The sequence below is a fragment of the Myxine glutinosa genome, chromosome 8 (assembly GCF_964187855.1).
Source record: "Myxine glutinosa chromosome 8, kmMyxGlut1.1, whole genome shotgun sequence".
In the NCBI taxonomy this organism is placed as follows: domain Eukaryota; kingdom Metazoa; phylum Chordata; class Myxini; order Myxiniformes; family Myxinidae; genus Myxine; species Myxine glutinosa.
The window spans coordinates 71,257,925-71,280,931 of NC_136268.1; the positions used below are offsets into that span (position 1 = coordinate 71,257,925).

At 47.5% G+C, this 23,007-nt stretch overlaps 1 protein-coding gene across 1 annotated transcript in view; it reads right to left on the minus strand.

The window, feature by feature from the left end:
- Nucleotides 1–23,007, minus strand: part of LOC137433134 (laminin subunit alpha-2) — a 469,485-nt gene that overhangs the window by 300,081 nt on the left and 146,397 nt on the right. The window contains exons 4-5 of the mRNA XM_078783389.1: nt 20,536–20,778; nt 18,747–18,926 (exon numbers count right to left, since the gene is read on the minus strand). Coding sequence (XP_078639515.1) covers nt 18,747–18,926; nt 20,536–20,778 — 423 coding nt within the window. The remainder of the gene's footprint in view (nt 1–18,746; nt 18,927–20,535; nt 20,779–23,007) is intronic.

Here is a 23,007-nt window from a genome sequence, read left to right on the forward strand (position 1 = left end):
CCCCATATATTTCTTGTTTGTTTGATCTATGATGCAAGCATGCTGAGCATCGGGTTTTATAGCCCCAGCCATGCCCGAGCCAAAGCATGTCAAGAGCTGGCGAGAGAGTGGTCTAACTGGGGAGACCGTGGACATATCCACACATTACACACCTCTTATACAAATGGCAAAAACTGGTTGATGCAAACATCTGACCAAGGTGAGCAAAAAACGACAATGATTGATCCCCAAAAACACACCCACAGATGAACAACTCTCAACACATGAGCCACACCCACATGTGGGAGTCACACTGTACATTAAGAACTGCATTTCCCACTTTCCGTGTACTGTTCTGTGTTTACACCGATACTGACCCTAAATGTGGCTCCACCAATCACACAGTCCATACATTAACATGTCCAACCAGGCCACAAAGCCTGCTTTGTTTGTGCCTCGGAAACACAAAAACAAGAACAAACACATATTTACTCACTCCCATACATACAACACCAGATCATAAGTAAATAAGAATAGCAGAGCAGACCATCGATTATGTGATTTCTGAGTTTTGCTGAAGGAGCCGGACAATAAAAACAATCCTCATTTGATCTCTGATCTGGCACAAGACCTGAAACGAATTGTCGCCTTCAGAATAAAAATGGACATGTGATGAGGCTGGGGTCTATTGGCCTGAGGAATCCTGCTACCAGCTCTCCCCCCCCCCCCCCACCCCCCCGACTTCCCCCTCAGGTTTGCTCCAGCCATGCCACTCTCAAATTCACCCAGGCCCACACCCAGACCTTCCACCTAGCTCCACCCCCCTTCACTCCACCCAAGATTCACTCCAGCCTCACACCCTCCCAGCTTTGCTTTAGCCCTGCAGCCTCACAGTTCCACCCCAGCTACACACACTCCCAGCATCCCCCATCTCTGCTTCCTCTCCTGGCTCTTTTCCACATTCCTGTAACTCATCAGCAGCTGCTCCACCCCATCTCCAATTGTGTCGACCTGAGACATCTAAGAACTCTGCTCTGACCTGACAGATCTATCAATCCAGGCCGCTGCAGATAAACCGGATATCTTCTGTTTAACAGAATCCTTCCCCCCACAGGACGTTGATGACTCCTTAGTGTCTCTCCCAGGCTACTGTCTCCTTTGTTTTGATCTTTCTGAACCCTGTCCTGGCAATGGAGTCACACTGTGCATTAATAATTCCATTTCTTACTCTCCGCGTACTGCTCTAACACCTCCCAATCCCCGAGGAGTAACTGGCTGCACTTCTCCTCTGTTCCAATCTCTTGTTTGTCTGTGTGTGAACTGTCCTCCAAACAGTGATGACTCCATTTACAGACTTGGCATTTAATATGGAATATTTTTTTTGTGGGGGTGAACTTACTTTTCAAGATGTCTTAGAACCAAAAGTTCATTGGAATTATGTTGAAATTATTCTAGATTTTGTTAATGTGACCTTTAAAAGAAACAAAAACCACATTTGACATTTCGAAACAAATAAATTGATCCTTGAAAGTGATGTAAACTGATATCAAACTCAATTCACGGACAGTACTGTGTTAAACTTCTGTACGTTTTCCAGAAGTATCTCTTTATTTTGCACATTAGCCAAATTTTTTTTAAACAAAAACAAAAGTTAAATTACGACTGAGATTACGGACAGTAAAATTACAGTTCAGTACTTCGTGTAACCCCCACGAGCATTCAGGAGAGCACGGACACGTTGAGGCATACCGTTCATGAGATTTGCCAAGGTTTGGACAGGAATCGCTTGCCATGCAGTGACAAGAGCCTGCTGCAATTCATGCACAGAGGTCGGCTGCTGGTCCAAGTGGTCGAATTGACGCGATAATTCTGCCCACACGTTCTCTATCGGATTCATATCCGGGGACATGGCAGGCCACTCCATATGCTCTACACCACGGTCAGCAAGAAAGTGTTGGATCATGCGAGCACGATGAGGCCGTGCATTGTCATCTTGGAAGACAAAGTTTCCTCGAAAGGCTGCACGAGCAAATGGAAGCAATGTTTCTTCCAGAATGGCCCTGTACTTGAACTGGTTCAGGTTTCCATTCAGAACAACCAGGTCAGTTTTGCCCCCTGCATGAAAAGCAGCCCAAACGGTCACCCCACCACCTCCAGCTTGGACTCTTGGCACTATACAATCTTTGTTGTAGGCTTCATGCACTTGTCTGCGCACTCGGACGCGGCCATCTTGACGATAGACCAGAAATCTAGACTCTTCACTGAAGATCACGTGATTCCAGTGTCCTGGCTGCCATTGACGGTGCTCTCTGGCCCACTGCAATCTGCGCTGGTGGTGTTGTCTGGTCAGGCGTGGCTTTCTCAGGGGACGCCTGGCACGACAGCCTGCTTGAACCAGTCGTTGGTTGACTAGCCTTCTGGATACAGGCACATTTGTCAGTTGCTGCCACTCAGCCCTAAGCCGATTAGCTGACTTGGTACGGCCATTGCGGCCCAACCGGTGCAGCTGGCGATCATCCCTCCTTGAGGTTCTGCGGGGACATCCTGGCCTCGGGATTGGAGTAGGGACACCCCTCTGAGCATTTCGTTTCAGGATCGTTGACACCTGACCTTGAGTGATGCCATACTGCTGAGCAATAGCACACTGTTTCATGCCGTAATTTCGTAAAGCCACCACTCCATGACAAACAGCATTGTCGAGTTGGCGGACCATCTCCAGAGGAAGCGGCAATAACTTTTGGAGACTTGCAGCAGTTTTCCACTAATACAGAACGCAACAACCCTTGTATACCCGACTGTGAAGCCAATCATCAAATACACCTGTCCGTACATTTTGCCACGCCACCTGTGATATAATCCTGTTGTTGACTTCTTGCTGCGACAGACAATCAGTGACATGGTTCTTTTAACAAATAAATCACCAAAGTGTAAAAGAAACTCACCAGATTGATATACTGAGTTAAGAAAGTAAACCCAAGTCAAGAAAAAAAAAAATTCCATATTAAATGCCAAGTCTGTACATATCTCTCTCAGACAACATTAATCAACTTTTACTGGACTCGACAGCATCAGCTCACGTGTCCTAAAAACTTGTTATGCTGCTCTTGTACTTCCTCTCAGCTTTAGTTTCAACTGCAGACCTATTAGCTTACTTCCAATCATTAGCAAGGTCATGTAATCCATCATCGCAGCATGTATGGATTACATGACTATTGACAACGTATCATTCCTTTTCTCCAATGACTTCATCTCAGATTATCAAATCAGATTCAGACCTGGTAACTCTACCTTGGACATGCTGCTTCTACTCTCCCAACCATGGAATTAGGCCCTCAATGTCAGATATTAGATCAGAGCTGTCTCTCAAGACATATTCCATGCTCTTGATACAGTCTGGCATCCTGCTATACTCTCCAAACTGTCTGCCTATGTATGGCATCCAAGACCAACTCAACACATGGCCAACTGGCTTCCTCTACTCTCAACTGACTTCCTCTATCACTGACTTCCTCTACTTCCTCTACTACAACACTCTCAACGGAATCCTTTCATCTCCTTTCCCTTTCAAGGCCTGGAGTACCCCAAAGCAGTGGTATGGCCCTATCCTATTCCTAACCTTAATCAACGAGCTCTACAACTCTGAAAAATCCTCTTTATCTCTTTGCTGATGACTCCACCCTCTGCCGTGACATCCTTTATCCTTCAGATAGACAGGCAGCAGCCTCTTCCCTCTCTTCTGACCTTGACTAAAGTAACAAATTGGTGAAAACTTGGAATATATCCATTAATCCTGATAAATCCCACACACTCACTCTCTTTATTTGAAAGGACTGTATGGCAAACCCTTCCATCTACTTTCTTAACAATCCTCTCGAAGAAGTTCTGTCACTTAAACCTATTGGGTCTCATTATCAGCCATGAGCTTTTTTCGAAAAACCACATTTCTAAATTGGCCTCCAAAGCCAGTCACTGACTAGGCATCCTCCGTCATGCAAAGTCCTTCCTTAGCAAACCTGAACTCCTATCCACTTAAAAGGCCTTCATCCCCTTCGTAGAATACTGCTCTCCCCTCTGTGATGACTCCCCTGCCTCACACCTTGCTAAGCTTGACATCATTGAAACCAAGGTCTCCAAGGTCATTGGAATATCCCATGATGAAGCTGAGTCTAAAAGCCTTTCACTTTGCCATGGCAGAGAGGTCAGTCGTATCTCTGTCTTCTTCCGCCTCCTTTCTGGTCTTGCATCCTCTGCCCTGTCCATGCTTTGCTGTCCCAAGGTATCTGCAGGATGCACGCGGTTCATCAGCAACCCTCTTCTAACTAAGCTCCAAAAATCCATAATTACTGCTCACATGTACTCATTAGTTTCTCTTTTTCCCGCCTGTGGAAGCAACTACCACATTCTCTTCAATCTCATTCCTCCCTTCAGGTCTTCAATAGAGCTGGTCACCAACATCTCAGATCATCCCACATCCTAAACCATGATCTTTTATACCCCCCATAAACCACACCCATCCCCACCTCGCAGAATTTCCAGTTTTTACTTCCTAACAGTTTGCTTCTGCATCTAACGTATCCACCCTGTGCAATGCATTCTCACCTACCCCCTTGCTGTCCGTATCTGTTTATTCTACCTCGGCCCTGCTGTTGGTATTCCCCCCTTCTCTTTCAGTTATTCCTTTTGTTATGTTGTATCCTGATCTATTCTGTGTTCCAGCTCTTCCACGAGCCTTGACTGTGTATACAAAATAAACTCTGCCTGAGACCGGATCTGCTGTTGCTTGTTACCCTGCGCTCGCAAAGCGAAAGGCAGGGTTCAGCATTTGGGTACGTCCGTACGTGCGTACGTGTCTGCATTTCAGTAAAGTAAAGTGTGTGCCGTGTCAGCATTTAAAAAATTCATTTGCTCGGCAACCGTTGGTCCGATTGACATGAAATTTTCGCCAGAGGAGGGCATCTTCCTGTAGAATATTTTAGTGAATATTATGACGTCACAGGTCACGTGGTATGAGCGCCATCTTGAAAAACCCAAAAACTTTGCACCTCTATATCTCAAAAAACCGCTGCACAGAAATAATTGAGACAGGTCTCATTGCAAAGAACTCTCCATGCGGAATAACATATGTAAATTATGACGTCATAGGTGCCACCGTTATGACGTCATACTTTGACAAGTAAAAAAACCTTTATCCAAACAGGATGAAATTTCTTGAGCATCTTCCCGGTATAAATAGACACAGAAGTAAAATTATAATGACGTCGTAGGTCACGTGATTTGGCCCGCCATATTGTTTTGAGTGAAAAAAACCTGAAAAACCACTAAAATCCAATTTTCTCCAAAGCGACTGAACAGATCGAGGCCAATCTTTTCAGGCAGAACTGCATACCTATGTCGAACGAAAAATTCAGTGAGCATGAAGTCATGCGTCACATGGTTTCGGAGTTATGACGCTTTAAAGCATAAACTTTTAAAACCTAGCTCCTCCCTCATTTTTGATCCTATCGAGTGGAAACTTCACAGATGTGTTCAGCATATCAATCTACTAAAATGACCTTTTGGAATTTGCGATAGGTGACGTGGTTTGGCAAATATAAATAATTAAACGAAAATATAAATTTTTTTTATAACTCTTGAACCGCTTTATTGATCGACATGAAACTTTATATTATAGTAGAAGTAATAAAGTATAATAAGTGTGCAAAATTTCAAGATGATTGGATGTACGGTCTGGAAGCTAGAAGTTGTTATTGCATGAAGAAGAAGAGTCTTCTAGAGTGGGCATGGAATAAATTATCACACTGCACATGACGAGCAGGCAAAGTATGGAGCGACCTCACGGGGTCATTTTGACCTCAAATAAAATTCTGATTTCAGATTTGTCAATCGCTGAGGTATATTAACACTCGACCAAAACAGATTTGGCGAAATTCCGATGATTTTTGACAAAAATATAACATTTGTGTCTGCATTTCAGTAAAGTAAAGTGTGTGCCATGTCAGCATTTTAAAAATTGAAACGTGGCTCATTGTAAATAACTCCATATGGGGAATAGGTGTTGTTAACGATGACGTCATTGGTGCCATAATTATGATGTCATAATTCGACAGGGACAACGCTTAGTCTGATCAGTTTGAAATATATTGAGCATGATCTATGCAACAATTATTTAGAGAATATACATTTATGATGTCATCGCTCACGTGGTCTGGCAGCCATATTGGATCAAAAAAAAAGAAACGTTCAAAAATAGAAGAGTTGCCTCACACCAAGTTGACTGCGCAGAGTAAGTATTCTATGAATAAAATCTAGTTTATTATGAGATTCATAAAATAGATCTAGCTACTGGCTTTTTTGGTTGGATGTGCCATTTTCCTTTAACAATATATTATTCCAACCACCCCAATAGTATATCATATATATATATATATATATGCAAAACACTTAATGGGTAGGTGAAGAGGCAAAGCACAGGTCACGTCCCACACCAGCCAAAACTGCATAATCTGTAAGCAAAAATGGTCGCCTGCCACCCAACACATTGTCTCTGCCCTGCTGCACACCAAAACGGAGGTGGAATGTAGTCGGGAATACAAATAAAACCAATAAATGGCTCTACCGACCTAATGATAGCAACAGCATGGCATGCTGTCATGCTGCGCCTGCACACCACATTACCTTTAATGCCTGATTTATTGGTCATAAATAAAGGACAATACGGAATTGCGGAGCAACAATGACCCTAAATACAACATGACACTGATGCACATAAATTATGCCAACACATCATCTCCAAACTAGGATGGCATCTGTGTGGTACCTCAGGTCTTTGAAAACCAAGACGTATGGTCACATAAATGAAAGCAGAGCTGCCGATCCAGATTTCACCCGTATTATGGGCTCCGCAGCATGACATTGCCAAATCTTTTATTTGTGACCATTGTAAGCTGTTGAATAAAAATTGAGCCGCCTCATGTGACAAGGCAGCAATGCACAGGCAAATGCTGCACAACCTGTTGAATGATAAATTAAACAAAAGGAGCATCACACCCCCTAAATGCAACAGGACCCTGATGTCAATAGTCATGCACGTTAATTATGCCAACACTTTTTTTTTTCTGTATACAAGATCGAGGCTCGTGAAAGAGCAAACATTAATCACACAAAAAGTCAAACCGACACATAAAACACAAAATAAGGGGAGCGGTAGACAAGATGGGGAGAGAGGGGGAAGGAACAAACACAACATTTGAGAGCAGGGACATCGAGAGATCTGTGGGAGGGAGACGGCTTGGGAGGAGGTCTAAACTAGATCTAAACACATCACCCCTAAACTAGGATGACATCTGTATGGCACTTAGGTTTTGGAAGACTGACCGCTCAGCATCTGGGATGTTCGGGATGGCGAATGGAGGGAGTAGGAGAAAGGACAACGGTCTGGCACCATCAAAATCCCAGGGGAGGAGGTGCTGAGCCAGCACATTTATACATATTGTTGCGGTTTTGCAAATAAAGGATAACCCCCCTCGTAGGTAGTTGCACCACAACATGTAGCCTCGCTTTAGTTCAGTTATTTCTTATTAAATGTAAGCGCAGTCTCCTTTCCTGTGTTAGTATGCGTTGAGCAGGCCAGTAAGTGCAGGCCTCGATTGGGCTAGAATGCCACGTGCTAGGCCTGGAACAAGTCTGGCAGGCCGAAGGGAGGAGCGGCAGGGGAGTGGCCAGTAAGCGGCGAGCAGCCAATCGGAGCTCGAGGGGAGTGGCTAACAACAGCAGCGAGAGGAGGGGCTTGGAACATTCGGGTAAAGCTCAGAGGCGGGGCTATAAAACCCTGCCCCGGGCCCCCCGCCCGAGGCTGTGCAGCAGTGACAGAGAGAGAGAGAGAGAGAGTGCCCCAGAGAGTTGCTGGAGAGTGTTGCGAGTCAGAGTACCAGTGACCGAGAGAGAGAGTGCCCCAGTGAGTCTGTGTCCTGGTGACCCAGCATTGAGTGAGCGTTGTGAGAGAGTGCAGCCGTGACCGAGCCCCAGTGAGCCACGAGCCACGAGTGAAGGCAGTCGATTGCTTGTTATAGCCCTCTCTGTGAACGAACTCTCCCTGTGCCCTGTGCTCTGCGGCTGTGAATAACGCGCTTGCGAAGACGATCCATCCCGGGGCCACAGACGCACAATCTCCCTGCCTGCACTCCCTGCACACGTGCCGTGAACATCCGAAGGCCACGCCCGGCAAGCTGTCTGGAGTGAATGGCGCCAAGGCGCGTTTGGAGCGCAAAATTTTCCTTCCTTCTTTTCCCTGCGTGAGTGCGTGAGTGAATGGGCCCTTGTCCGGGCTTTAAGTAAGATTGAATAAGTATCTGCTCTGTGTCTCTTTGCCCTGTATAATTGCAAATAAACCTGTGTTCGTCCTTCCATTTGATCGTTCCCATCATTTCCAACCATTGGCCTAGCACTGTACGAATAAAACCGCTCAAATCGGGTTCAATAAAAGTAACGGCACAAGTCACGTGACACGCAAACCGATTGGCGTATCAGATTAGTGTGGCTTGTGTGACGTCCAGTCGCCGTTCTCGTGGCGGCGTGGGTACCGAAGGTACGTGTGGATTCGACCCGATACCCTTCCGCACGCTCACTATGGGAGTGGCGACTCAGCCTCGTAGGCCCGAGGGGGAAAAGGGAATAACCCCCCTCTGTAAGTCGACGGGCTTTGAGAGATCCACAACAATATATATATATATATACATATATATATATATATACATATATACATATATATATACATATATACATATATATATACATATATACATATATATATATATATATATACATATATACATATATATATACATATATACATATATATATATATACATATACATATATATATATACATATACACATATATATATATATACATATACATATATATATATATACATATACATATATATATATATACATATACATATATATATATATACATATACATATATATATATATATATATATATATATATATATATATATATATATATATATATATATATATATATATATATATATATATATATATATACAGTGCAATCAGAAAGTATTCAGACCCCTTCACTTTTTTCACATTTTGTTATGTTGCAGCCTTATGCTGAAATCGTTTAAATTCATTTTCCCCCTCATCAATCTACACTCAATACCCCATAATGACAAAGAGAAAACAGGATTTTAGAAAGTTTTGCAAATTTATTAAAAAGAGAAAACTGAAATATCACATTAACGTAAGTATTCAGACTCTTTGCTATGACACTTGAAATTTCACTCAGGTGCCTCCCATTTCTCTTGATCATCTTTGAGATGTTTCTACACCTTGATTGGAGTCCACCTGTGGTAAATTCAATTGATTGGACATGATTTGGAAAGGCACACACCTGTCTATATAAGGTCTCACAGCTGACAATGCATATCAGAGCAAAAACCTCGCCATGAGGTTGAAGGAACTGCATGCAGAGCTCAGAGACAGGATTGTGTCGAGGCACAGATCTGGGGAAGCCTACAAAAAAATTTCTGCTGCATTGAAGGTTCCCAAGAGCACAGTGGCCTCCATGATTCTGAAATGGAAGTAGTTTGGAACAACCAGGACTCTTCCTCAAGCTGGCCGGCCGGCCAAACTGAGCAATCGGGGGAGAAGGGCCTTGGTAACATAGGTGACCAAGAACCCGATGGTCACTCTGGCTGAGCTCCAGAGATCCTGTGTGGAGATGGGAGAAACTTCCAGAAGGACAACCATCACTGCAACACTCCACTGATCTGGGCTTTATGGCAGGGTGGCCAGACGGAAGCCAAACAGTTCAATCTTGGTTTCATCAGACCACAGAATCTTGTTTCTTACAGTCTGAGAGTCCTTTCGGTGCTTTTTTCAAACTCCAAGCGGGCTTTCATGTGTCTTTCACTGAGGAGAGGCTTCCGTCTGGCCACTCTGCCATAAATCCCAGATCGGTGGAGTGTTGCAGTGATGGTTGTCCTTCTGGAAGTTTCTCCCATCTCCACACAGGATCTCTGGAGCTCAGCCAGAGTGACCATCGGGTTCTTGATCACCTCTGTTACCAAGGCCCTTCTCCCCCGATTGCTCAGTTTGGCCGGCCGGCCAGCTCGAGGAAGAGCCCTGGTTGTTCCAAACCACTTCCATTTCAGAATTATGAAGGCCACTGTGCTCTTGGGAACCTTCAATGCAGCAGAGATTTTTTTGTAGGCTTCCCCAGATCTGTGCCTCGACACAATCCTGTCTCTGATCTCTGCAGGCAGTTCCTTCGACCTCATGGCTTGGTTTTTTCTCTGATATGCATTGTCAGCTGTGAGACCTTATATACACAGGTGTGTGCCTTTGCAAATCATGTCCAATCAATTGAATTTACCACAGGTGGACTCCAATCAAGGTGTAGAAACATCTCAAAGATGATCAAGAGAAATGGGAGGCACCTGAGCTAAATTACAAGTGTCATAGCAAAGGGTCTGAATACTTACGTTAATGTGATATTTCAGTTTTCTCTCTTTAATAATTTTGCAAAACTTTCTAAAATCCTGTTTTCTCTTTGTCATTATGGGGTATTGAGTGTAGATTGATGAGGGAAAAAATGAATTTAAACGATTTCAGCATAAGGCTGCATCATAACAAAATGTGAAAAAGTGAAGGGGTCTGAATACTTTCTGAATGCACTGTATCTATATATATTGTTGCGGATATGGGATTTGCATCCATCCATATCCGCTTGTAAATATTCCCCTATTTCCTCAATACTTCCCAACTATCCCCAATCCCCCATTCCCTAGTCCCATTTTCTGTAAACAACACTCTGTAGACCCGACCTCCCCCTATTTCCCCCATTAAATGTCGTGCCCAGGTTCACCGCATCTCATGTAAGACAACTATAGGACATCTTGCTAGTTATTCTTAGTCTATGTCAGTTAAGGACTCGTTTCCATTAATTCTGACCCTTCGTTGCACCAGAATGTGATTGTATGGCACCGTTAGGAAGTTTAGGACCTCCCAATACCTCCCCGCAGCTCTTCCTCACGGTTCAGCAACAACAACAACAACAACAACAGCAACGGCGGCGGCGTGCACAGGGAGTGCGCGTCCTCACTCCGGCTTGGTTGGTAGGGGGTGTTGGGAGGGCATGAGGCCTTCCCAACGAGCCGCCATCGAACATGTGCTCGACGGGGTTACCAAATAGGGGCTCCCTGTCAGCTCCTCGTCAAGGGCGGAGCCCGGTAACCCCCGCACCCAATGGAAGCGGCGGACCGGCCCCAGGGGGGCGGAGCCAACCAGCCGAGGGCGTGTCACTCCCCGCTGAGCATGCGCAGGAAGAGGGAGGTGACGTCAGATGCTGAGCTTGGAGCAAGCAAGACGTACCCTCCGAGCGCTGTGAGGCCTCCCCGCATCTCTGGACTGGACCGTGCTTTATCCTGTCCCCGAGCCAAGGTGCACCTTGTGCTATCGACTACCTGTCCCTTCCTGCCATCAATCCCTGTGTAAGTCAGCCTTGTTCCGTTTGTCTGTGGTCTGTCTGGGTTAAGATAAGACGGTATTTAAGTGCCTATCTCTTCTGTGTCTTTACCTCACTACCGTGTAATCTACCCCCTTTTCTCCACCACTGTAATTATACCCTCCTCCGGAGGTCTTGAGAACTGTACCCTTGTGTCGTTTCATCTATTCCAGTCGTTGTGTCCTTTCCATCATTGATTTAGCATAGCGCGATTTGGTCAACGTCTGGGTGGAATCGGGGTCTAGTCGGGGAATAACTGTTCGGTCGCGGTCATACCAACCGCTCGGTCAAAAATAACATCCAAACCGCGTCCGTAACAATTGGTGTCAGGAGTGGGATTCGAGGCCCGAACCAAAATTTTTTTTAAAACATCTAGGAAAAAATTTGGTCAAAATTATAAAGACACCGAAATTTGATTTTGTTTTACAAAAAACCCGAATTTTGAAAGTCGCGCTATGGCAGATCAAGACGGCTAGGTTCCGGTAGAGGAGAGTGAGGCAGGGTCGATCCAGGCCCAAATTGAGGGACATGAGGAGAGCGAAGCAGTGAGGGCGGCAGGTTCGCAAAATGGCGTCCTCGCGCACGAGGTTACGGGCGCGCAAAATGGCGCCTCGCAGATGGCTACGGCGGCCGCGCCCGCTGCACAAGTGGGAGGGATTGACATGCAGGCCCTCATTGCGCAGCTACAGGCAGCTGTACAGATGAGTATGGGGAGCCAAATTGAGCGACTGGGTGAGCGATTGGAGGGCCAAATGGGGGTAATGAGGGATGAAGCGAGGGGTACCGGTGAGGGATTAGACAAGAAATTTGAGGGATTAGACAAGAAATTTGAGGGGTTAGACAATGGGATAGAAGGGGTGAAACATGGGTTAATGGGGGTAGAAAACAGAATGGCCGCTCAAGAGAATCAAATAGAAGGGGTGAAACATGGGTTAACGGGGGTAGAAAACAGAATGGCCGCTCAAGAGAATCAAATGGAAGGGATGAAAAAGGGGTTAGAGGGGTTAGAAAACAGTATGGAGGGCAAATTGAGGGACATGAGGGACCAAGCGGAAAGGGAAGTTAAAAAAATGGGGCAGCAGATAGAGGGGGTCAGAATGGGGGTAGAAACTAAATTGGATGCTCACAGGGAGGAAATGGAGCAGATGAGGGTGGCATCTGGGCAGGAGATGCAAGTGATGGGAGAGGAGATCAGAAGAGGTGTGAGTGAGGAGGTCGGAGGAGTGCGCGAGGAGGTGAGGCACTGTAAGGAGCGCATGGAGAAGGAGGTGAGAAAGGGGACTGTAAAATTGCAAGGTGGTATAGAGGAGTTGACGCTGGGAGTAGAACAACTGACAGTGGGACAAAAGGAGTTGGGGGACCAGGTAAAGAAGAACACAGCGGTAATAGAGGGTTTAAAATCGACACAGAAGGAGATGAAAAAGGACGTAGGGGTAATTAAAAAAAGAGTGTCAGACGGTACATGAGGACCTGACGAGGAAAATGAACAAGGTGGTAGAGGTGATGGAGGTTAAAGAGCGGGAGGTGCGGGAGCACATAGAAAAAAATAAGGTGGAGTTAGAGGAAGAACTTAAGGGGGCGCACGAGGAGATGAAGGAGGTGAAGCAGGAAGTGGAAGAAGGGGTGAGCGAAATTAAGAAGCGACGGAGAGAGGATAAGAAAGAGATAAAGGAGGAAGTAAAAGAATTGGTCCAAAGTCTGTGTTCGGATCGTGATGATGTGCTCATTAACCGGATGAGGGATTCGCAGGTGATGGAGGAGAAGCGAAGAGAAAGAGGACCCGGTGTAAGTGGTGACCAATATGGTCGTGCGTATGATGCGCCAGGTGATTTAATAAGCTTGGGGGTCGAGATGGACCCGGATGTTCGTGAGAGGCCAAGAGTGAGGTGTATGGCTGGTCCGGAGGGTATGGAACGAGGGTGCGAGCGAGAGGGTCCGGTGATGGGAGAGGTGCGAGGTGTGAGTGAGCAAGGTTGTGGTGGTATGGAATGGGTAGCGGGTTGCGGAAGCGTGACCCATGCATCGACACCAACAGGGGTAGTTTTTAGAGGGACAGGGGAGGCACGGGAGCCCCTTGGGGGTAATGTACTGTGGGGGCCTGGCCGGTTCAGCCCCGCGCTGACCCCGCAAGGGGCGACGCACGGGGTCCGGCAGGCGGGCAACGACTCGCATACGAGGTGGTCCCACAAGGTCCCACTCGCGCCGTATGACGGCAAGAGTGATCTACGCGCGTACCTGGCGCAGTTTGACTGTGTGTGTAAGGGCAACGGTTGGGGTGAGGACGAAGGTGGAGTACACCTGGTGGCCGCATTGCGCGGCGCGGCGGCGGAGGTGCTGACGGCATTACCACCGGGTGCTCTCACCCTGCCAGCCCTCCGCGACGCCCTAATTAATCGATTCGGCATTGAACAGCAGAGCGAGCTTGTTAAAGCTCAGCTCGCGCTGCGAAAACGCAAGCCCCAGGAAGCCATCGGGGAACTTGCCCACGACATTCGCCGTGCAGTGGGGATCGCACATGCTAACATGGCAGCGGATTCCCGGGAAAGCCTGGCGCTGGACCATTTTATCCAGGCCCTCCCGGATATTGAGCTCCGGCAACAGCTCGCCATGTGGCGCCCGCAGACTCTGAGCCAGGCGGCTGACGCTGCAGCCCGTTGGGAAGCAGCGAGGCCCCTGGCCCGGGGGAGCGAGCGTCACGCAATGGCGGTCCACCAGGTGGGACCCCCGATGGAGGGCGGACCCCTTAGGGGGCCCGCCCCCGACGTGAGTCCTGACCTGGCGGGCATGGTCCGGAGGCTGGTGGACCAGCGCCTGGCGGGACCTGGACCATGGCAGGCGGCCCCGGAGGTGGCCCGCGGTGGACCACGAGCGGGTAATCCAATTCAGACCTTCAGGGGGGGAAATTTGGAATTCCGGAGACAAGCACCTTATCAGGTGAGGTGCTATACTTGCAACCGTCTGGGTCACCTGGCGCGGCACTGTCGAGCCACGCGCCGGGATGATCCCCGGCGGTTGAGGTCCTTAACTCCGCCCAGGGGGGAGCGGGTTAGCCGACCCCAGACACCCCCCCGCCAGACCCCGGGAAACTAGAAAGCCTTACACCGGCGAGCAGGCGCCCCCGTGGATTGCCTCGGCTTTAGATGCCGAGGCGGGACCCAGTACCTCTGAATAAGGGGGGCAAATGCGCTATAGATTAAGGGGTGTATGGCAGTGAAAACTAGCCCGGGTGGGTTAGGATATTGTGTGTAGGGATCTAGCAAAGATGACATTAGGTAACGTTAAGGTTAGTTAGTGACAAGGATACCTGTAGAGGGGACGCAGGTAGATTAGAGTGGATGATAATGACGAGGGAGAGCAATAGTTTAAAGGGACGACTGGGAAGCGCAAGTTTCAGAGGGGAGTAGTTAGATGAGATGATGCTGTGTGAGAACTGGACAGGTGTGTGGAGCAATGTATGAGTAGTGAGTGTTGTGGATCAGCGCGAATGCGCTTGGGGGAGAGAAGGGTGCAGGCGGCACCAAGTATGAGAGCACAGGTGTGCAAGTACAGGTGTGTGGAATATATGGAGCAGAGAATGAGTGGTGTGGAGAGAGTTGGAGTAAGTGGTATGGAGTGGTGTGCATGGTGCGAAGGTGTGGATGGGGGAAGAGTGGACCCTTTTTCACGAGTACCCGGGGAGGGTAGTTTAAAGAATAGTTAGAAGGTATAGGTAAATTGTGGTTGGATGTTGGCATTTGTGGTGCGGTTGCAGAATGGTATTGTGGATGGGTGCATTGGTGTGGTGAAATTGGCTGGTCGTGTGGCCTGTTAGTATGAGTGTGCATGGTTGGGCACTCCGCCACTGTTAGATGTCGGCCAGGTGAGGCCGCAGGTGGGCTCTGGGAGCCGTTAGTGTCAGTGGGTGCCTGAGGATCCCGGGTGTGGATCGGGCAGCCCGTGCCAGAGAGGGCACTGAGGGGGTGAGAGTGCGAGAGGGCCTTCCCCAGTTAGTTAGGTTAGGGTGAGGAGCAAGTGAGCTCGGTAGGCAACAACAGTGGTGGAGGTGTGCAGGTGGGCGGACCAGCTAGGAGCGTCACACGACCCAGCCACCGAAATTGTGCGGGGGCACCGAGTGATGAATCGGGGGAGTGAGACCCCAACTTGAGAAGCACCACAGTTTGGTCAATGGGAATTGGTTTTTAGAACCCATAGTGTAAGTGGGCCAATGGTTTGGCAGGAGAAAGACCCCGGGTAATGTAAAGTTGTTAAAGTCATTTAGGAAATAGTTAGGATTGATGAACCTGTCGCACCATACGCAGCCACTTACCTGAGGTGATGATGATGACTCCACACCTGTGTTTTCTTTGTTTTGTGTTGCAGGAAAGGAGAATTGCTGTGTGGATTTGTGAGACGCATCACGACGTGGATGAGACATTGGGGTGATTCCATCTCTCCCTCCTTAGGAGGGACTGATGATGAATTGGTGATGGCAAATTTTGATGTTGAGTTGGAGATGGCAAATGTTGATGAGAGTTGGAAATGGCAAATTTGATTGGTTAGGAGGGAGAGAAGACGAATTTGGTTTATGGGAGGAACGGGGAAGACAGTAGGGACGTTTGTTGATGTGTAAAGTAGATGTTATGGGTAGTGTTGTGTTTTGTGGATACAGTAAGGGGTAAGGGAGGGGCAATGTAGGTTACCTGGTGGGGGGGAGGGGGGGGCGTACGGTAGGAACGTACCTGTCTCACCTGGTTCCCATGTGCCCCCAGTGTGCATTACCTTGTATTGCGTGCACTTTTGCGCCCTTACCACCTTACTCACTTGTCTTCTTTTGTCTCCCACCTCCGAGGGTCTGGCTTTGGGGCAGAGAGAGAGGAGAGAGAGGTGCTGGCTCCGCAGTTGTGGGCCTGTACTTCCGCTGCTTGCTGCCTGCATCGATACACCATATGGACCGCAATTTTTGTGGCCGCCCACAATGGACCGCAGTTCTTTTGCGGTCAAGCACCACCCGTGGATGGACCTCTGGGTCAACGTGGCACCTATGCCATACAGGTGAACCACTTTTAGTTGGCCCCCTGATGGCCACAATTAAGAAATGGACGCGGTTGGCGCCTTTCTTTATTTCTAAAGAGGGCAGAAGGCCAAGTGCACTCCATGAAGGCAAGACCAGCAGCAGAACATCGGCCGGCTGCGACACCACCGGTGACCATGGACACTTAATTGTGCATGGTTATTGAACACTTTATTGGTGCACCGGATGGTGCTGACTGTGCGTATGGGGTGGTGCTTTTGATGCTTGGATGGGGTGCTCTGCACAGTATTAAAGGCCGTAGGGCCACAGGGCACTCGTGGGTTGGTGTATCAATGCTGGCATGCGTGCTCTCCCTATGCATAACATCTGCATGTGTTCCTCAAAGAACAGGTCCTGGATCGTAGTGTAAATATCAGTCTTGTATAAATGATGCTCCCTACCGGCTGTATGTTTAGTTTGAGGATGCTTTCCGCGATTCGGTTATCCTGTGGGTGTGTTTCTGTTAGGAGAAGGGTGCAACGTCGCAGGGGGACATATTTACTCATTTGTGAACATCTGTGAAACTGTCGCACTCAGGGTTGAGTTAATAGTAGAGGGAACTACATCTGAGTGCCACACTAAAGTAGGTAAAAATTTATCGGGTCGGGTCGCCCCGAGGTAGAGAAGGGTGCAATGTTGCGGATATGGGATTTGCATCCATCCATATCCGCTTGTAAATATTCCCCTATTTCCTCAATACTTCCCAACTATCCCCAATCCCCCATTCCCTAGTCCCATTTTCTGTAAACAACACTCTGTAGACCCGACCTCCCCCTATTTCCCCCATTAAATGTCGTGCCCAGGTTCACCGCATCTCATGTAAGACAACTATAGGACATCTTGCTAGTTATTCTTAGTCTATGTCAGTTAAGGACTCGTTTCCATTAATTCTGACCCTTCGTTGCACCAGAATGTGATTGTATGGCACCGTTAGGAAGTTTAGGACCTCCCAATACCTCCCCGCAGCTCTTCCTCACTGTTCAGCAACAACAACAACAACAACAACAACAGCAACGGCGGCGGCGTGCACAGGGAGTGCGCGTCCTCACTCCGGCTTGGTTGGTAGGGGGTGTTGGGAGGGCATGAGGCCTTCCCAACGAGCCGCCATCGAACATGTGCTCGACGGGGTTACCAAATAGGGGCTCCCTGTCAGCTCCTCGTCAAGGGCGGAGCCCGGTAACCCCCGCACCCAATGGAAGCGGCGGACCGGCCCCAGGGGGGCGGAGCCAACCAGCCGAGGGCGTGTCACTCCCCGCTGAGCATGCGCAGGAAGAGGGAGGTGACGTCAGATGCGTGCTGAGCTTGGAGCAAGCAAGACGTACCCTCCGAGCGCTGTGAGGCCTCCCCGCATCTCTGGACTGGACCGTGCTTTATCCTGTCCCCGAGCCAAGGTGCACCTTGTGCTATCGACTACCTGTCCCTTCCTGCCATCAATCCCTGTGTAAGTCAGCCTTGTTCCGTTTGTCTGTGGTCTGTCTGGGTTAAGATAAGACGGTATTTAAGTGCCTATCTCTTCTGTGTCTTTACCTCACTACCGTGTAATCTACCCCCTTTTCTCCACCACTGTAATTATACCCTCCTCCGGAGGTCTTGAGAACTGTACCCTTGCGTCGTTTCATCTATCCCAGTCGTTGTGTCCTTTCCATCATTGATTTAGCATAGCGCGATTTGGTCAACGTCTGGGTGGAATCGGGGTCTAGTCGGGGAATAACTGTTCGGTCGCGGTCATACCAAACGCTCGGTCAAAAATAACATCCAAACCGCATCCGTAACAATATATATGTATAAATATGTGCATGTATATATATATATATATATACTGTATATATATATATATATATATATATATATATATATATATATATATATATATATATATATACATATACATATACACACACACACACACACACACACACTAACCATTCTCTTAAGACAAGCTTGTTCAAATCATAATGAAACCGACAAATTCAAGGCATCGTTTTGGCACTAATACGTATGTAAAATTGATGGAAAATGTGTCAAACAAGGTCATGACTGGTTTATTTCCTGTGCCTTGTTTTTCCAAGAATTGTGCTCAGATTCAGTATGTGAACATCAAGCTGTAAGAATGGACTCACCACACTGATTCCATAAACATCCTCGACTCAGAACCACTGCCTTTCTCCGGGTTTGGCAAATCTCACCCTGCGTGTAACGATGGGGTCTATCTCACTGGGATCAGAGAGGCTCAGGGTCATGAGGTCGGCGTTAAGTGTGCGGATGCGCTGGAACCGCAGGCGGATGTAACGTGCTGATGTGAAGTCAAGCAGTGCTGGGCTGGGGTCGTCTGAGCTGGGTCGCCCATTGATGAGGGACGTGTGAATCTGGTAAAACAATTAATGAATGAGAGTCATTGAAATCAGACACGATGCTCAAACTTTGCGACTTTCTTTATCACCCAACCCAATGACTCAAACAAGACTATGCGCCATTTTCCTCCAAAGATGCGCTCAAAATTTCCTGCATGGAAGGCAATGCTGCATGCAGTAACTCACAAAAAAGGCTCCTCAAAAATGACGTACACATTCAAAAATTAGCAATGCTTTTGTTAGTACAACAATAAAAACACACCAACGTCATTGTTTTCACAAGTCTGCTCCAATCCGAGAGCATTATACTGTATTAACATTTAAAGGATGTTGTAAATAATACGAATGCTATAACACCCGATACTTAACTTTATATTTATTACAAAACCCCAAAATAACTGTTTACCTAAACTAATAACACAAAAAAAACAGCAACAAACAAAAATATGGATAAAAACACAATAAAGCCGAACCACACACATGCACAGTTTATACGTGACATGTTATACAATATACATATTATACACACACATACACACGTCACATCACAGACCACGCACACACACACACACACACACACACACATCACACACACACACACACACATCACACAACACACACATCACAGTCAACACACACATCACAGTCAACACACACACACACACACATACACACACACACACACACACACACACACACACATAACACACACATAACACACACACACACACACATCACAGACAACACACACATCACAGACAACACACACACATCACAGACAACACACACACACACACACACACACATCACACAACACACACATCACAGTCAACACACACATCACAGTCAACACACACATCACAGTCAACACACACACACACACACACACACACACACACACACACACACACACACACATTACACATACACACACACACACATCACAGACAACACACACACATCACAGACAACACACACACACATCACAGACAACACACACACACACATCACAGACAACACACACACACACATCACAGACAACACACACACACACACACACACACACACACACACACACACACACACACACACACACACACACACACACACACACATCAGAGACAACACACACATCACAGATAACACACACATCACAGATAACACACACACACACACACACACACACACACACACACACACACACACACACACACACACCACAGAGAACACACACATCACAGACAACACACACACACACACACACACACACACTACACATACACACACACACACGTGCACATGCACACACTACACATACACACACACACACACACGTGCACATGCACACACACACACACACACACACACACACACACACACACTACACATACACACACACATCACAGACAACCCACACATACATACATACATACACACACACACACACACACACACACACACACACACACACACACACACACACACACACACACACACACACACACACACACACACGTGCACATGCACACATTCTCAATTCGTACTTCACTCTTTCTCAAATTGGTAGAAATGCAAATTGCCATTCAAACGTTGCCCAAAGCCAATGTGTTGATCGTGTGCCTACCTCGCCATTTTCTAGAGGAACCAGGCGAGAGTAGAAGGAAGTGCAGATGACCTCATCGTCACTGTTGTACGTTGGGTTGCCCTGGGAGGGCGGAAGGCCGTAGAGTTGCAAGCACTCTCCAGGAGTAATGGCGTAATATTGCCATGGCTTGAAAGTCACATTGTCCAAAGAACGCTCCAGAATCCAGTTCCCAGGACGTGGAGAGTTGGCCGCTTTCAGAATTACATAGGCTACTTGGAATACCTGCGAAAATAACGAAAAGTTATAACAAAACAGCGAAGAGAGCAGAATTCAAAATCATGGACAGACGACAATGTTCGATGAGGATAAGGTACGAACTTATATGCTACGGTACCTGGTCTTAACCCTAGTTAGGTGTAACCTGAGGTATACCCATTCTGTGGTAATAATTAAGGATAAATAATCTAGGTCGCGTTTTCTGAATACCTTCCTGGTCACACAGGACAGATCTATTTTACCTTTGGATACCAATTGCCATGCAAGCAATACTTACAGGGAACTTCAACGCAGGAGGACGCCATTAGTCCCATCAAATGCTGAATTCGTGTTGTCAACTTCTGGTTGTTTGTCCATGCATGCTCTATCCATTTAAATGCTGACCATCAAGCAAGGAAGCAGCAAGTGCCATTTTTAAGCCTCTGGTGTATGTATCTATGCTTATGGCATTCCAAACAGACTAACGGATCCGAGCCGTCTCAACATGCAAGGCCTCTAGGTAAGGTGCTCAAATGAATCTTTACGCATGAATGATGTACGTGTCCCATTGCTTGTCTGATGTTTATAGCCATAGAAATTTGTGGACTGTACATGGATTTTTTATACCATATATATATATTGTTGCGGATATGAGGATTGCATTTTTTTGATTGGGTGTATTGTATTGGAAATGGTGATGAACATTGTTTGGATATGGCCCCTCCTGCCTCCAGAGTTGTGTAAAGATAAAAAGGGCGTCTCGGTAGTTAATTCCATAAACACCACATTGCAGGACCCGATAAAACCCTTGTTCAGTAGCTTATATCTTATTATGTGTTTTAGAGTAAGGCCTTGTCTTCCATTAGAATAATACTCCATTGCACCGAATCAATTAAGAATAGCTCCCCTTCAATAATTCCATTTCCCAGCCAAACTCTCCATCTGTGGGTAAAGCAGTTCACAAGCGTGGGGTGCACGCCCTCTCAATTCGCTGCTATAGTGAATATGTGCTCCGTGCTCTGTTTGAACAGGAGGGGCGGGGTCGCCCGGGAGAGGCAAGCCCAGGGCGCGCCACGAAGGGCGGGGCTGTGCAGCCCCATGCCCAAATAAGGAAACAAGCCCGTGGCTTGCCACGAGGGGCGTGCCGTCGGCGCGATGCCCAAATAAGGAGACAAGCCCGTGGGATTACCATACAAGGTCACGAAACAGAGCACGGGGGGGGGGGGGGGGGGGAGGGCGGTACCGAAACCGAGGAGGGCGTGTCAGACCCGCGCTGAAGGTTTGGAGAGAAGGGTGCGACGATCGCTGGGACAAGCTACACGAGAGATACGGCAGATGAGTCCAGGTGCGTAAGAGGGCGTGTCAGTCCCGCGCTGGAGAGAAGTGAGAGGCAGGGAATACGAGCTGAGCTGCGTGGAGAGGTACACGACAAAGAAAGGGTCCAAGAGAAAGCAGAGGAACTTTTACGAACGAGTTGCAAAGAGATACGGCAGATGAGTCCAGCCCCGTTTCAACCAGCCGCGTGAAGCCCTGACGGGGCAGCGAGTGACCCTGCCGGCGTGCGCTGTAAAGCCGAATACCAGGAGCTGCCGGCGTGCGCTGTAAAGCGGTTTACAAGGAGCTGCCGGCTCCCCGCTTCCCGCCCGGAGTGGACCTGCTCGCTGTGCCCTGTGATCCCACCTGCTCATCCTTTCCAGCCATTCCTGCCTGCAAGTTCCCCATTTGCGTACGTGAGTTTGTTTTGTTCGTGCTGTCCTGGGTAGTAACTAAGTCTGTATAAGCTAGTAATTTTCACTGTGTCACCTGCGTTTTCATGTCCGCTGTAAATACCCGTGACTGCTCTTTTTGCTTATGTGTGTAAATAATAATAAACCCCGTTACTCTTCTGTACGTCTTCTTCTTCTTCCTCTTTGCATTCGTTGTCTTAGTCTTTTCCCCATTGAATATCTGTGGCGCGATACGGCCAACGTTTGGGTGAATCGGGTTTAGACGGGGAACAACTGTTCGGCCGCGGTGCCTTCGCTCGGCAAACAACATCCTTAACCGCGTACCGTAACAATTGGTGTCAGGAATGTCGGATTCGAACCTGGGACTAAATTTATTTAGCCCAAATTTTGGAACACCAATTGTACTAGTGGCGTAACAATTGGTGTCTGGGAGTGAGATTCGAGGCCCGAACCAAATTTTTTAAAACATCTAGAAAAAAATTTGGTCAAAATTTGGAGCTGCTGGAAATTTGTGTTGTTTTAAAGCAAA